The sequence below is a fragment of the Sceloporus undulatus genome, chromosome 4 (genome assembly GCF_019175285.1).
Source record: "Sceloporus undulatus isolate JIND9_A2432 ecotype Alabama chromosome 4, SceUnd_v1.1, whole genome shotgun sequence".
NCBI classification, from domain to species: domain Eukaryota; kingdom Metazoa; phylum Chordata; class Lepidosauria; order Squamata; family Phrynosomatidae; genus Sceloporus; species Sceloporus undulatus.
Genome location: NC_056525.1, coordinates 186,301,331 through 186,314,875, shown reverse-complemented (window position 1 = coordinate 186,314,875; position 13,545 = coordinate 186,301,331). Strand labels below are relative to the sequence as shown.

Sequence of the window (13,545 nt, the reverse complement as noted above, 5' to 3'; positions counted from 1 at the left end):
TGGATCGCTACTTTCACTGGTTTAACTGTCTGTAATTTTTAAACTCTTAAGGAGTTGTTTTAGTCTCTGTGTTTATTGATTTAAATATTTTTGTTCATTTTACATTAACCTAGGGGCCCTGGTGGTTTGTGAAGCAACTGATAAAGGCAAGAGCAAAAGAAAGAAAGAAAGAAAGAAAGAAAGAAAGAAAGAAAGAAACTGAAACAGTAAATGGGTGGTAAAATATTTTTCTTTTTTTGCAAAAGGCATCTGAAAGGGAATCTGCAGGAATTTTTGAAGGAATTGTATAAATTCCACTGTGGGTCGTGAACAAATTTTGTGTTCATACATGTCACAACCATCACACACTTTCTCAATTTTTCCTTCTGTGTGTACACCCATGACTTGGTTCTTATTCTCACAGTCAGTGAAATTTAGACCCCCTACAAAGGGTGGCTTACAAAATCAACTCTTTAGAAAGGTGCTGCTGGAGAAGCATTCTGCAGATCTCAAGGACTATCAAAAAGACAAATGAATAGGTTGGAGAGCAAATCAAGCCAAAACACTCATTAGAAGCAAAGGTGAATGAACTGAGGTTGTTATACATTGAACATACCATGAAATGATTTTATTCACTATGAAAGATTATAATGCTTGCAAAGTAGAAGATAGTAGGAAAAGTGGTAATATGTTGTAACCGACTCATTCTAGCAAGGAAGCCATGGCTTTGAATTTCCAGGACTCCAGTAGGCCTGTTGAAGTTCAGGGGTCTTGGAGGCCTGTCATTCATATGGCTGACATATGTCAAAGGTGACTTGATGGCCAATAACAATGAAGTGGAATTTGACACCACTAATCTAGAATGCAAGATACATCATGCATTCTACTGAAAGTTTAAACACTTAAAAAGAAGAAAGAGCATTTCCTTAAGAACAAATATAGTACTTAAGAATGCCTTTCCTATTTCAGGGGTAGCCATGATGGGCATGCAGCAAATTAGAACAAAATTCACGTGTGTATCAGGGTTAAAGGGCAGTAAAACACAGTAAAAAAAAAAAAATTCAAAACTGTTTAGCATCAGCAAAGTAACTTTCAAGTTACTTCTCCATGGTGAAGAAGGGGAGTAGTTTCTCCCTGCATTGGTATCTCTCTAGACCATCTTAACTGACAACAGATGTAACACTGGAGACAAAATGTAGGCCTATGACTAACATTGTAATTTTTCTGCTCCTGTCTAATTTTTAACATTTTTGTCTGATGAAAAAGACAATGAAGTTTTGAAAGCTTGAATTATGCATTTTATGCTTTTTAGTTAGCCCAGTAAAGATAGCAGTGTTTTGTAGATTTTGTATTTTGTTGTATTTTGCATATTTTCTGTTATCAACACCTTAAGGTAACAGTGAAAACATCACAAGATTTCTCATGAGAAGTGCCCCATATTCCAGAATGATTTACTTCATCTTGGAAATACTGGTGAATAGTCTGTAGAGAATAGCACAGGGCCACCAGGATGTATCTTTACAGGAGCAGGAAAAATGGCTATGCTTGATCTTGATATAAAGTTCTAAGAAGAGCCTGGATCATTCTCTTTTTTAACTTTCACATTGCTGGCAGCCTCTTTGTACATCAGCTCTTGTAAAAGAATGTTTGCATGACCTGACGTTCAATTGGATAAATGTTCTTTTGGAAAAAATATGTTTCATATATGAAATGTGTATACACATTTTGTATGGTTTCAGAGAGTAGTTCTAAGTTAGATGCTAATTTTCATGTGTGTTTTGCTAAATCCAGGCCCTGAAGTGCGCTAATAGAAAGCATGGAAGTGAAAGTAATTATACACTAAGTGATGAATAGCACAGTTATAGGGTTTAAAAAGATTATGCCTTTTAGAAAATAGGCAACATTTCTGTCTGGGCATGGTGCCTGACCTAATTATACATATCAACAATAAGAAAACCCTGTAACCTATAGGAGGAGGGTAATGACAGTTTGCCAGTAGCAATTTAGCTTTGTGATTACCTGAGTCATGCAGTGTCATGAGTGATGGCAGATGGGATTTAATGGCCAGAATAGGAGAGACCAGTAAAATCCATATCTCATTGGTGGAGACATGAAATCACAAGATAAACTGGCAGAAAGTCAGATAAAAGGAAGTGGATAGGTTGATGATCAGATAAAGAGGCGCCTAAAACTGTATAAAGGCTGACCTCAGACCAGCTAGAATCAAGCAATTTCATGATTGCTTTCAATGACTTCACTGCTTCTTATGGTTGTCTTTTAGCTGGAAAACTGTACCTGATAATGTTGGTAACAGACAGAGAGCACCCTCTCTATATAGAAACTTTAATTTATATAAGATGGAGTTTCTGTTTAATCTACAGTATTACTGTTCACTGCAATGCAATAAAAGTGAGAGTATTGTGATACTGATACTGTTTTAAGTTTAAAAAGTTTGTAAACTGTATTGTGTAAGATGTTGGCTCCCTTACAAATCAAGTCAACATAAGAATATGCTTCTGTAAATACATATCTACAAGAACTGTCTAGAGTGACTGAGATGTTCATGTTATATAATGAGCCACTCGAAGAGAAGAAGATAACTGAATATATTTATTATCCTTTTTTAAAAGGCATAGACAATTACAGAGCTGCTGCATGAGTGTCTGTCATCTTAAATAACCTTGATTTCAATGGCTTGAGTATCATTACGGGCAATATTAATGTTAGCTTGCCTATTGGGACCATACTGTTGTACATGTGTTGTCAACTCAGATGACCAGAAGATGGATTATACAGATACATGGTAACTTTCAAAATAACAAAGAATCCTAAATCCCTCAGATAAAGAGATGATGTGGAAAACCATACTTGTTTCAGCTATTTCTGGTAGAAGCTAGCAGCTTGGGCAGATGTGCAGACCTGCTCTCTGACAAATATGTACTAGAGTTTAACCCATCTTTCTTATTCAGTTCTCTTGATATGCTGTTACCATTTGAGCTCTGAAGCTGATCATATCAGCCATGTGATTTACTGAGGCATGGAATGAAAGGACCCAAGTAAGAATTTATGTTATCAGCTGCAAGTGGAAAAATCAAGACACCAGGTCCAGTGAGTGAGAAACAGAACACCCACAATTTCCACCTACCAAAAAAAAAAGGGGGGGGGGACCCATGGACAGCCTTAAACTTAATTTTATGCCCCAGCTACTGCTTGTCTTGTGTGGTGACTGAGATATATGAATACAGTGCGTCCATGTCATTCACGGGTGCACTGTACGTGTTTTTAAGCATATGCTGAAAGTCATGTGGGAGCACACTGGGCACAAGGGGTGATGCGGCCCATTGTGACTAATGGGGCACATGCCCATGGTGCGCGCACGCCACCACACCGCTTTGCCACCGTATGCATGAGCCCCATTCAATTAAATGGGGCTTGAGCATGCACAGTATTTGCTTTACATGGGGGACTCCGGAATGCGTAAAGCAAGGGCAGACTGTAGCATTATTTTGGATTTTCTGGACAAATATAAATATTTTTTCAGTACTAATTGTGGACTTGGATCTCAGTATTTTCTTTGCTCATTGCATATTAGCCTTCAACCACTGGTTATAAGTAGATCTTGAAAAGTTAATTTAAAATAATTAGTTACAGTTTCAGTTCCAAATCTAAAGGTGATTATAGTTGTGTGTGTGTGTGTGTGAATATTCCTCTTCAGTTTCTCAAAAGTAGCTAAATACTACCAACCTCTAGTCTAAATTGCAAAACATACCCTTCTGAATTGCTTCAGTGAACAGAAAAAAGCATAAGTGAACAATGCAAGCCACCATTTGAATATCCAATATCCCTCCTTCACCATTTAATGAGATTATGTCATTATAACTATAATAGCATCTCAAGAGGGCATGAAACTATCTCTTATTAAATTACAGACATAATGTAGCTCAGGAGGGATACAGACGGGTGGCTCCATACTGCCCATTTTTGCCCCTCGTCGGTGCTGCACCAGCCGCACGGTGTGGCACCAATGTGCTCCCTAAAAAGGAACCGCTCTAGGCAGCTTCTTTTTAAGGGCGTCATAATGGTCCTCATGCACCATGATGATGACGCTTCCGGCAAGAGCCTTTTGGCCACTCGGATGCCCATGAGTCATCGTTGCACACCCCATGTGGATTGGGATGTGGCAAGATGGTGCACAGGCACCAAAAGTAGGGCTGGGCATGTATGAATGCTCAGCCCTAGGGAGCCCTAAAATTGGCCCCAGGCTAGTACAAAACACCATTCTGTACCGGGCCTCAGTTACAGGTGAGAGAAGGAATTAAACACAAGTAGTTAGTTATTTGTAAATATTGGCCTGAAATGCACCAAATGTACAGGAATGCAGTATTTAATCGCAATGTCTCTGCTTTTTTATGCAACCCAGTTGTACAATATCTACATCTGTATGTAGGTGGAGAGCCAAAGGATGCTGGATGTAGGTTGGTGTGAGTGAATAATAAGTAGGGGGCAACCTGTGGATAGAAGAACACTTTTTTTTCCTGAGTTAAGTCTTCTCCATGATGTTTTTTTAATGAATGTTATTAATCTTATTACACATAAAATCACACTTTTGATTACATTCAGCTTCCCTTTTCTATCATGTGAGTAGCTAAAGTGTATATATAGTGGTTGGACATGATAGTGAATGTAAAAACTTCTTGTCAACTGTATCCAATGAAAAAAGATGACATTTTATTTCAGCTTCACAGTTGGTGAATGTCAACTATATCTTTGAATCCTGCAGATCTAACAATAATTGATGTTATTATTGTGCCTGAACTAGAGAGAACTATGAAAGAGGAGATAGACCCAAAGATGGAGTGACAAAGTGACTACAACGTTTATTCACACCACAAACAAGGGCAGAGAATGAGGCTGATAACACTGCAGAAGTAGGAGGACAACACAGATCAACTGCTATTTGTTTGTTTTTTAAGCTCCCCCCCCCCCCACCTCCCAGATCTTGCATGATAGCTTGATATAAAAGTTCCCTTTCCAATTCCAGGAATAAAATACCAGCTTCTCTTAAATAGGACTGCTAACGAGGATCAAATGGCTAGTTACAATCCTTTCTATCATCAAGCCATCCAAGATATTCTTGCAAGATTTCTTAAAGTCAAGAAAAAATCAACACTTGACAAATCTTACTGGACAAACAGGAAGTGGAATAGGACTACTGTATATGTATAGGCTTACCTGTCCAGATCTTGCATTTTCACAGACATACATCTCATAATATTCTGAAATTTCTGGTGCATATTCATTGATATCAAGAACTTGGATATAAACATTCACCTCTGCTATTTGTTCTGGGTTTACTGAAGCAAAGGAAATAAAAATATATAAAGGGCAAATCAACAACTCATACATTCCAGCATTGTACTTTTGTACATAAACTCTGGCATTAAAATTATTTTCTTAGCTACAGAAGTTTCTTATTGTAACAACATCTTCTGAGAGGCATGGTGTGCCTTTGACTTCAGTATTAAGTACCATACATATGACTGGATTGGATAATAATAATAATAATAATAATAATAATAATAATAATAGCAATAATAATAAAACATCACAGCATATTCTCTATAAATTATTGGAAATTACCATATGCGCTCTTAGAAAGTATTCAATTCCAGTAATTTCAGAATATTTCAGGACTTCTTGTAACTCGCCCACTATAGTATTCTTTAAAAAAAAAAATTGGTTCTCACCCTTGAGTCTCCAAATGTCATCAGACCTTCCTTTCCCAAAGGCCCTGTCACCAGGGCCATTGAGCATGGATTCTTTGCGCTCTGGCCTAACAACATCTAGGGATCTGCGGTTAAGAACAGCTTTGTTTCTAAAAGTACCTCACTTATGCACTTTTGCCCTTTTATGATTACTATCGTTGACTAAAAACTGTAAATTAAATGTTCACATACCCTTATATATGGGTATCCCTCATGCTTATATATGATCTGATACAAAATGTTTTAAGTGAAACAATATTTAATTTTACGCTATTAAACATGGAGTACTCAAAAGCTGATCTATGAAATAACCTGAAAAAGAATTATTAGAAGAAAAGAAGGGAAGAAAAAGAAGACAAATAGTTAAATTTCCTGGAAATCATTCCTAAAAACTATATTAAAGTCATTCCATTTGAACAAATAATAAAAACAGACAAACCAGGATATTGCTGTCAATAGTGGCTAGTGGGCTCCATGTCAACAGGGCATTGAACCAGCTCTGGGTTTTCCTCTGAACTTCGACAGAACTATTCAAACTCCTGAATCCTGTCCTTAAAATAGGTTCAGGATTTTAGATAGCTGCTGAAAGTTTTGACTAACAGCTACATAGATTCACTGCCTCACTCACATGGAAGTCATCAGCTGCAACAAGTGGCAATAAATTAATTGTATATTTAAATTATCTTAATCATCAAGATACATCTTACCTTTCAGCTCACTGCAATATCAAGCCATGTCTTGTTCCTACTTTTAGCCATTATGCATGACTACACAGAAGTAAGCCTTGAGTAGATTTAAGGCTTATTGCTTAGAAAATACTGATAGGATTATGGAATGGTCTCCTATTATATTCTTAATTTTTTTTCCACCACTGTTTTTATATTCATGAGATTTTCTGGAATCTGGAAGTAACAAATCTATGCTAATGTGTTAGCTACTCCTAAAACGAATTTTCTTTATGCTTCTAATGCAAACACTATTTTTTTTATCTCAAAAGAAGAGCGTTCTGGCTCATTAATTGCTGATAGGTACACCATGGTGTTTTGTTTGCTCTTTATCACATGCTGTGTTGACTTACGCTGTTGGTGCTGAGGGAAGCATAGGGTGGAAAAGAAGAAAGCATACACTATAGAGGCATTCACCATAAGGGTTAAACAAGCATAGAAGAAGAGTCATGCGGTAGCCCTATCCTTTTTGACATCGGTCTCCTTATGTAAAAAGCAATGGAACTAAACAACATTTATGGAGGCTTTCCATATGACCTGAGCTTTCATGTGAGATTTCATGTGGTGATGATTTGGTAGGGACAGAGTAGTGTATTTGCCCTTATTATCTGGTAATTCTAACCTCAGTTGTGAAAGCCTAAACAGGCCTAGTGATTATGATGATGACAATAATGATGATAGGAAAAGAAAGTGAGAGAAAAAGAGGCACAGAAAGAAGGAACTAACTGGCACACTGGCCATGAAGACAATGTATCAATATGGCCCACTGTGCAAATGAAAACTGGTTGTAAGAAACAGTTATAGAAGTAATGCCAGAAATTTGCCTTTAACTTTTGGATAAACATAAATTTTCCATGTCCATATGATATGAATGTGAGTGTGATATTGAAACTCTAACATTTTATAGTGCAATGCCCTAATATCCTTTCCTCTTTCAACAAAGAATGCACACCCACTCTTTCAGGTTTGTTCTTTTTGACAAAAATATTTTCAGCTCTTTTGTTATACTCTTTTTTGATCCATTACATTTTACTTGCTGATAAGGTAAATATATTACTAAAATGGCCTTCTTTGAGAAAAGAGGCATATAATTGCAGAAATGAATTGATTACTTTGGGGTGAGGGGAGCTCTGAAGGAAAAAAAAAGATGGAAAAAATTACCGTTTTGTAAAACCCAACTTGAATCCCATTGTGGGAGAAAGGCAGGGTATAAATCCTTCAAATAAATTTTAAAATATTGTTTGGGTTTTTTCCCCAGAAACAAAATAAGGATTAATCTCTTGATATTTGATTTCTTGTTTACACAACATGCATATAATACGTTCCGACTAACAAAAAATAGAATCAAGTATTTCTTGCTTCTACTTGGGAACAGCTTAAGACAGACATATACATCTTGATGCTCTCCAGATATTTAAGAACAACCTCATAATTTCTAATCATTTGCCAGGCTGGCTATCACAGAATTATCTAAAACATTTGGTGGTGGCTTACTCTTTTTTCAAGACGTAGGAGAATAAAATAATACTCTAAAACAGTTTTACTGTTCACAATCCATTGGGTTTCCTTACAAATAATGCTATATTTTTCTCCTGATATAATTTAATTTTTGTGTTCATTATCCAGAACACATTATCACAAAAAGAAGGCCACAGAGCAGTGTTTTGAACAGACTACCCCAAGTTATCTTTTTATTTTCATTTACTCTGGTTATTGTGAGGAATCAAGATTTTGGTGTACACTGTTCCAGATTCACATCTGACCCCCATCCCTTTTAGGAATCACATCCTAAGGCAAGGTGAGAGCACAAATGAGGCAATTTACATTTGGTTTTGAGACAAACTGACAGGTGAAATCTATATATGGGAGTTTAATTACTACTGTATGGAAAGGTACCCGATTTAGGCCTTGCTTTCACAATTAATTTGAGACACAAGTTTCTGACTGGTGTTAAATTAAATCCTAGCTAATTTTGTACCAGTCAAGAAATCTGCTGTAAAATTAACCAGTGTCTAATTCAACATACGATCTTGTACCAGGAGAGTAATTTTATATGCTTCAGTGTGGCTTAAAACCATTATAGTTTCTGTTATAGTACAATCTTGCTTTCCTCTCCTTCTTCTTTTTTAAAAAATAAGTAACCTTTTGGGAAAGAGTACAAGACTTAGGTGTTCAAGTATTAATTAGCTTCTACCAAATTTATGTCAATATTGCTATCTAATATATCAAGCAACAACAACACAGCAGCATAGATTCTCAGTTTATAAAGAAGGGATATTCTGGAGATAATTGCAATGAATAGATATTGATAAATGCAGTTTCTCAGGCATAGGTTTCCTGAACATCTTACTCACTTGATTCTGTGGCTGTAACGGTTATGTTGTGCCAAGCTGCTATCTCTCGGTCCAGAGGTTTAGTAATACTGATTGTTCCATTGTGTGCATCGATGCTGAACAATCTCTTTAAATACTTGCTGTGGACAATAGAATACCTGCACACCAAAGTGAAGAAAAAAACTGAGACTTTCTTAGAGACTGAATGAAAACGTTCTATCTGAAACAAGGACATATAAGCCATAGTCAGTCATGAAAAGAGAACTCTGCAGACATGAATATGGATGTCTATTCCAGCAACTCAGAAATCATGAAAAATGTACACTGATAAACATTTAAAATTCACTGCTGCCAAGATCAAAGCACTTCTTTTTATGAAACTAAATATGCCTCAGACCTATATTAATGTGAACCAAATCTAAAATGCATTATTCATTCCTTTTTCACAGACAGTCTCACAGCAGGTGAATGACTTCATTCAAAAGAAATAGCGAAGTGCCACTTGTGAAATGACTTACACTGGCAACTAAGATGGAATGGAACAGTGAATTTATTTCATCATGGCTGGCTTGATACAATGTCAAAGAAACAACACAAGAAGGGAGAGAGAAAAGAGTACCTATTTTATCATATGCCCACAAGTTCCATAAAATACAAAGGAAAAAGAAGAAAATTCATAGTGCCATAACAAGAAAAGAAGAAAAAAGAATAACAATGGAAGGTTTACTTCTTAGGCATGAATACAAAAGTTATTTCCTACAAGAGTAGACCCCCTGAATGAATGAGAACATTATAAACAACACTGATATAAAATCCATTGATTCAATGGTGGTGTGAATTAGGGCCTGCATCATGACTGTCACACCCATACAGATTTGAAGATGATCATGTTGTTATTGTACTTATTTATACATTTACACCTCCTATTTTCCCTAAATATGGGGCTCAAAGTGGCTTACAAAAACAAAATCCAATGTACATAACCCATACAAATACAGAAGAGAAAAATGCAAACATGTATAAAAAGTTATTATTAAGTATAATGGAACTGTTTATAAAATTAAAACCTTTAAAACAACCCAATTAAAAAGGAAGTACATAAAAATCAATAGAAAAGCATACTGTTAAAATTCCTTGCAGTTCAGTTTACCAAAGCCTGTTGAAACAGAAAAGGTTTCATTTGGCAATGGAAAGACTACAAGGAGGAGTCATCCTGGCTTTCCTACTTCCAAAGGTATGCAACCAATAAGGGCTGCATTGAAGCTGAGGATAAGGCCACTGAGTTAAAAAAGAATATAGACAGTCACTTCACTTACTCAGTGCTCTCTTCCTTGCAGATGAGTGTCTGTTAAATATTCTAAAGAGAGAATCTACCCCAATAGTCACCCTTATTCTTTAGGATGGCAGGAACATTGTACAGGGAGAGAAAAGGAAGTATGTTCCTCTGACAGATAAGAATTTTCTCCCCTCAATGAAATTTCCTTCATTTCCCAAATATATAGTATTTCAATAACATAAAATTTCAGTAGAACAGTTAGAAATATAGCTCAGGCATCCAAAGTAGATGAGATGTGAGATGATAAAGTTACCAAGAGCATGGGAACATAGAAAATGCAAAAGTTCTAGATATTTATGATTATCAATGTCTTACTCTCAAAATTCAAGAAATTATTTGAAGCCTTGGGGAAAATTTCATTAGAAAAGGACAGAATCCTTAGATGGGTGGCAAATGCCTTAAATTTGGGCCCTCAGTAGCTATCCTTCCACTGCATTTTCCCCCTGGGATAAAGATGAGAGAAGATCAGAGTCTTTCTTCCAAGCTTATATATGGTGTCTCTCTTCCAGCAAGCAATTTAGAGGGAAGTGGTGATGCCACTCTATTCTGCATGTTGGAGAATTGAGGTTCTCCAACATGCAGAATTGTCCAGCAAGGATTATAGGGAGATGTCCCACTGCCTAATTCTCTAAGGAATGTAGAGATACCAGTAAGTCCAAGCAGTTATCAAGGAATCTTATAGTTAGCTGCTCCCATACATTTACACAAAAAATATGCAAAGAGCTTACATAAGCTTACTCAGAGGGCCTGAATTTGGCAGTTCTTCTGGCTGGGACCTTAAATGGGTCTACTGTAGATAGGGCTAACTATTGATTCTTCTTTCTTCCTCCCCACTTCTCTCTCTCTGCCATTGTTAGAAATCAGATTCACAGAACAGTGATAAGTGTCTTCTCTATTATGCACCACTTGAAACAGTTTTCATAGCTTCCCTGCATAACTTCATAATCCAAGCAAGAATTTTAGTTTTAAAAGACATTTTATCTCCAGATTTAATTTTAATTAAATGTGTGTAACCTATCATGTATTCTTGGAATGGGATAGTCTAAAAGCTAAATCAATAGAAAAGACCACCAACATACTTTAATGACTTGTGATGAAACATACTTTGAAGCTAAGCATACTCTTCATTTCAGTGGCTTTGCTTCTTTTCTGTCTGAAGCATATCCTTATTGCAAGGAAACAAGGAGATCCATTTAGTAAGGAAAATCAACTAAGATAAGTGACTGGAGTAACCTGATTCACTTTAAGATGATCAAAGAAGTCACCAGCACCCTAATTTTCCATGTATATTTCATTCTTCCATGTCCCTGCCCACACAGAATTCAGATATTGAGAGTAATTCACTTGCAAGTTTTCCTGTTACATTTAATAAATACTGAAGTCTGATAAACCTACCCTCTAGAATAAGCATGGAAATAATAGCTTCTACTGAAATGAATGGGGAAGCTTTGTACATCTAACAGAGTGCATGTAAGCATTCTGAACTTTAAATGTACTCTACAATAATATACAAGAACTTATGTATATATTTCACCTTGAAACATATCTTCTGAGGTTTTAGATATACCTGATAGGACTGTTGGCTTTATCTGGATCTCTGGCACTCACAGTTCCCACAAATGAATTGTTCATTTCATCTTCAGAAATCTCCATGAAAAATTCCTTTGACATGAAAATTGGTGGTTCATCAACATCCTGCACTCTGATCCTAAGAACAGTGGTGTCTTCAAATCTAGCTTCTCCTGTCAGGAAACGTTTATCTATGTGTCTGTTGATACCTTTCACTCTAATATCATATACACTTTGGTTTTCATAATCCACTGTCTGCACAAAAAATAAAAATAAAAAGAGAAAGTGGAATATTTTTATTCAGGAAATTAATAATAGATCAATGATGAGTGTAAGATTAAAGTCAAGAAAGAATGGTACACTTTTTTGGGAATGTTTTGAAACTAATAAACTTCAGTGAGGTTCCCTCCCCCCACTTTCTACAAAAACATATTAATGATTCATCTTTGCCTCATATCACTTTACTTTTATTGTTAAGTTCACTGATTTGGTTTTCTGATTTCACAATGCAATAGCAACACATTGGACATAATTGTATTTCTGTTGATTTTAAGATCACTTTATGCAGACAATTGTATTCAATGTTTATTCCAGGTCAGGTGTATTGCATTCCACATATAGAAAGTGAAGGGGCACATATTCCACCTGATGGCAGCCTTTAATATCTTATGGGTGACATTCCAGTTGGTCCCTATCCTTGGAAACAGAAATAGATGGAGACAAACAAGATTCTAGGTGCAAGTGGAGCAGCCACTGGTGCCATCTTGGGTTCCAAGATCTTATCAAGGCCAGGGTTTGTGCAAGCAATTACAGCTGTAATGCTCATGAAAGAAGATATCCAGGGATCTTGCTGCTGACACAAGAAGAGCAGCAATTACTAGTAAAACCTTCTGTGTGGTGGTATGCAGGAGGAGCTTGCATACTGTAAAGATCATTGTTGGGGAGAACTGATACAGAATGTCTTTAGGTCCATTCATACTACACAGTATAGCACTATCGTTCAGCTTTAACTGCCATGGTAATATCTTGTGAAATCATGGGAGTCTGGAAAGCCACTAGAACACTTTGGCTAAGCATTCTATATATCATCCTTAAATTACAAATTCCAGGATTCTCTAGGACATTGCTGTGGCAGTTAGAGAGGAATCATAGGTTTTGTCTGCATTGCAGAAATAATGCAATTTTACAACACTTTAATACCATGGTTAGATGCTATGGAATTCTGGGATCTGTAGTTTGTTTTGACACCAGAGCTCTCTCAAGGAAGGTTAAATATCTCACAAAACTACAAATCCCAGAATTCCATAGCATTGAGCCATGACGGTTAATGTGCTGTCACACTGCAGATGCAGCCATTGTGCTATAGTTCTGCAGCGTGAAAGCCCCGCCCCCATTTTTACCTTGCTATAGGGCCTTGTTAAGGGTGGAGAGCAAGTTTTATCACAGAACCATTCTGAAGTACACAATACACATAGATTGCAAATGTTCACTTCCATGCAAGGAAGAAAGGGGCTGTATTTGGGGACATTGTGGGTGGAATAGTGGCATACTTCCTACCTGTAGTGATCCCCAAAACCATGAATAATCTTCTCTCACAATCTTGGTCATACTAGAGTATGATAAAATCCCAGTAGATGAAATGTTCAAAGCTATCTTTTACATTATATAGATAAGAAGAAAAAACAGTGCTATCACAAACATGTTTGGTCTTGCCTGTTTTAATTATTTCTGTGATGCTGCTTTGTTAGGTAGTACCTGACATCTCACCTTGTTTAATATGACAGTTCCTTCTTGAGTCTTATTGTTAGTAATGATGTAAACAATGTGAGGACGTTCTC

General features: G+C 36.5%; 1 protein-coding gene across 1 annotated transcript in view; it reads right to left on the bottom strand.

Moving 5' to 3' along the window:
• Positions 1-13,545, bottom strand: part of CDH19 (cadherin 19) — a 69,919-nt gene that overhangs the window by 23,028 nt on the left and 33,346 nt on the right. The window contains 4 exon segments of the mRNA XM_042463801.1: positions 5,212-5,333; positions 8,824-8,960; positions 11,706-11,962; positions 13,475-13,545. Coding sequence (XP_042319735.1) covers positions 5,212-5,333; positions 8,824-8,960; positions 11,706-11,962; positions 13,475-13,545 — 587 coding nt within the window.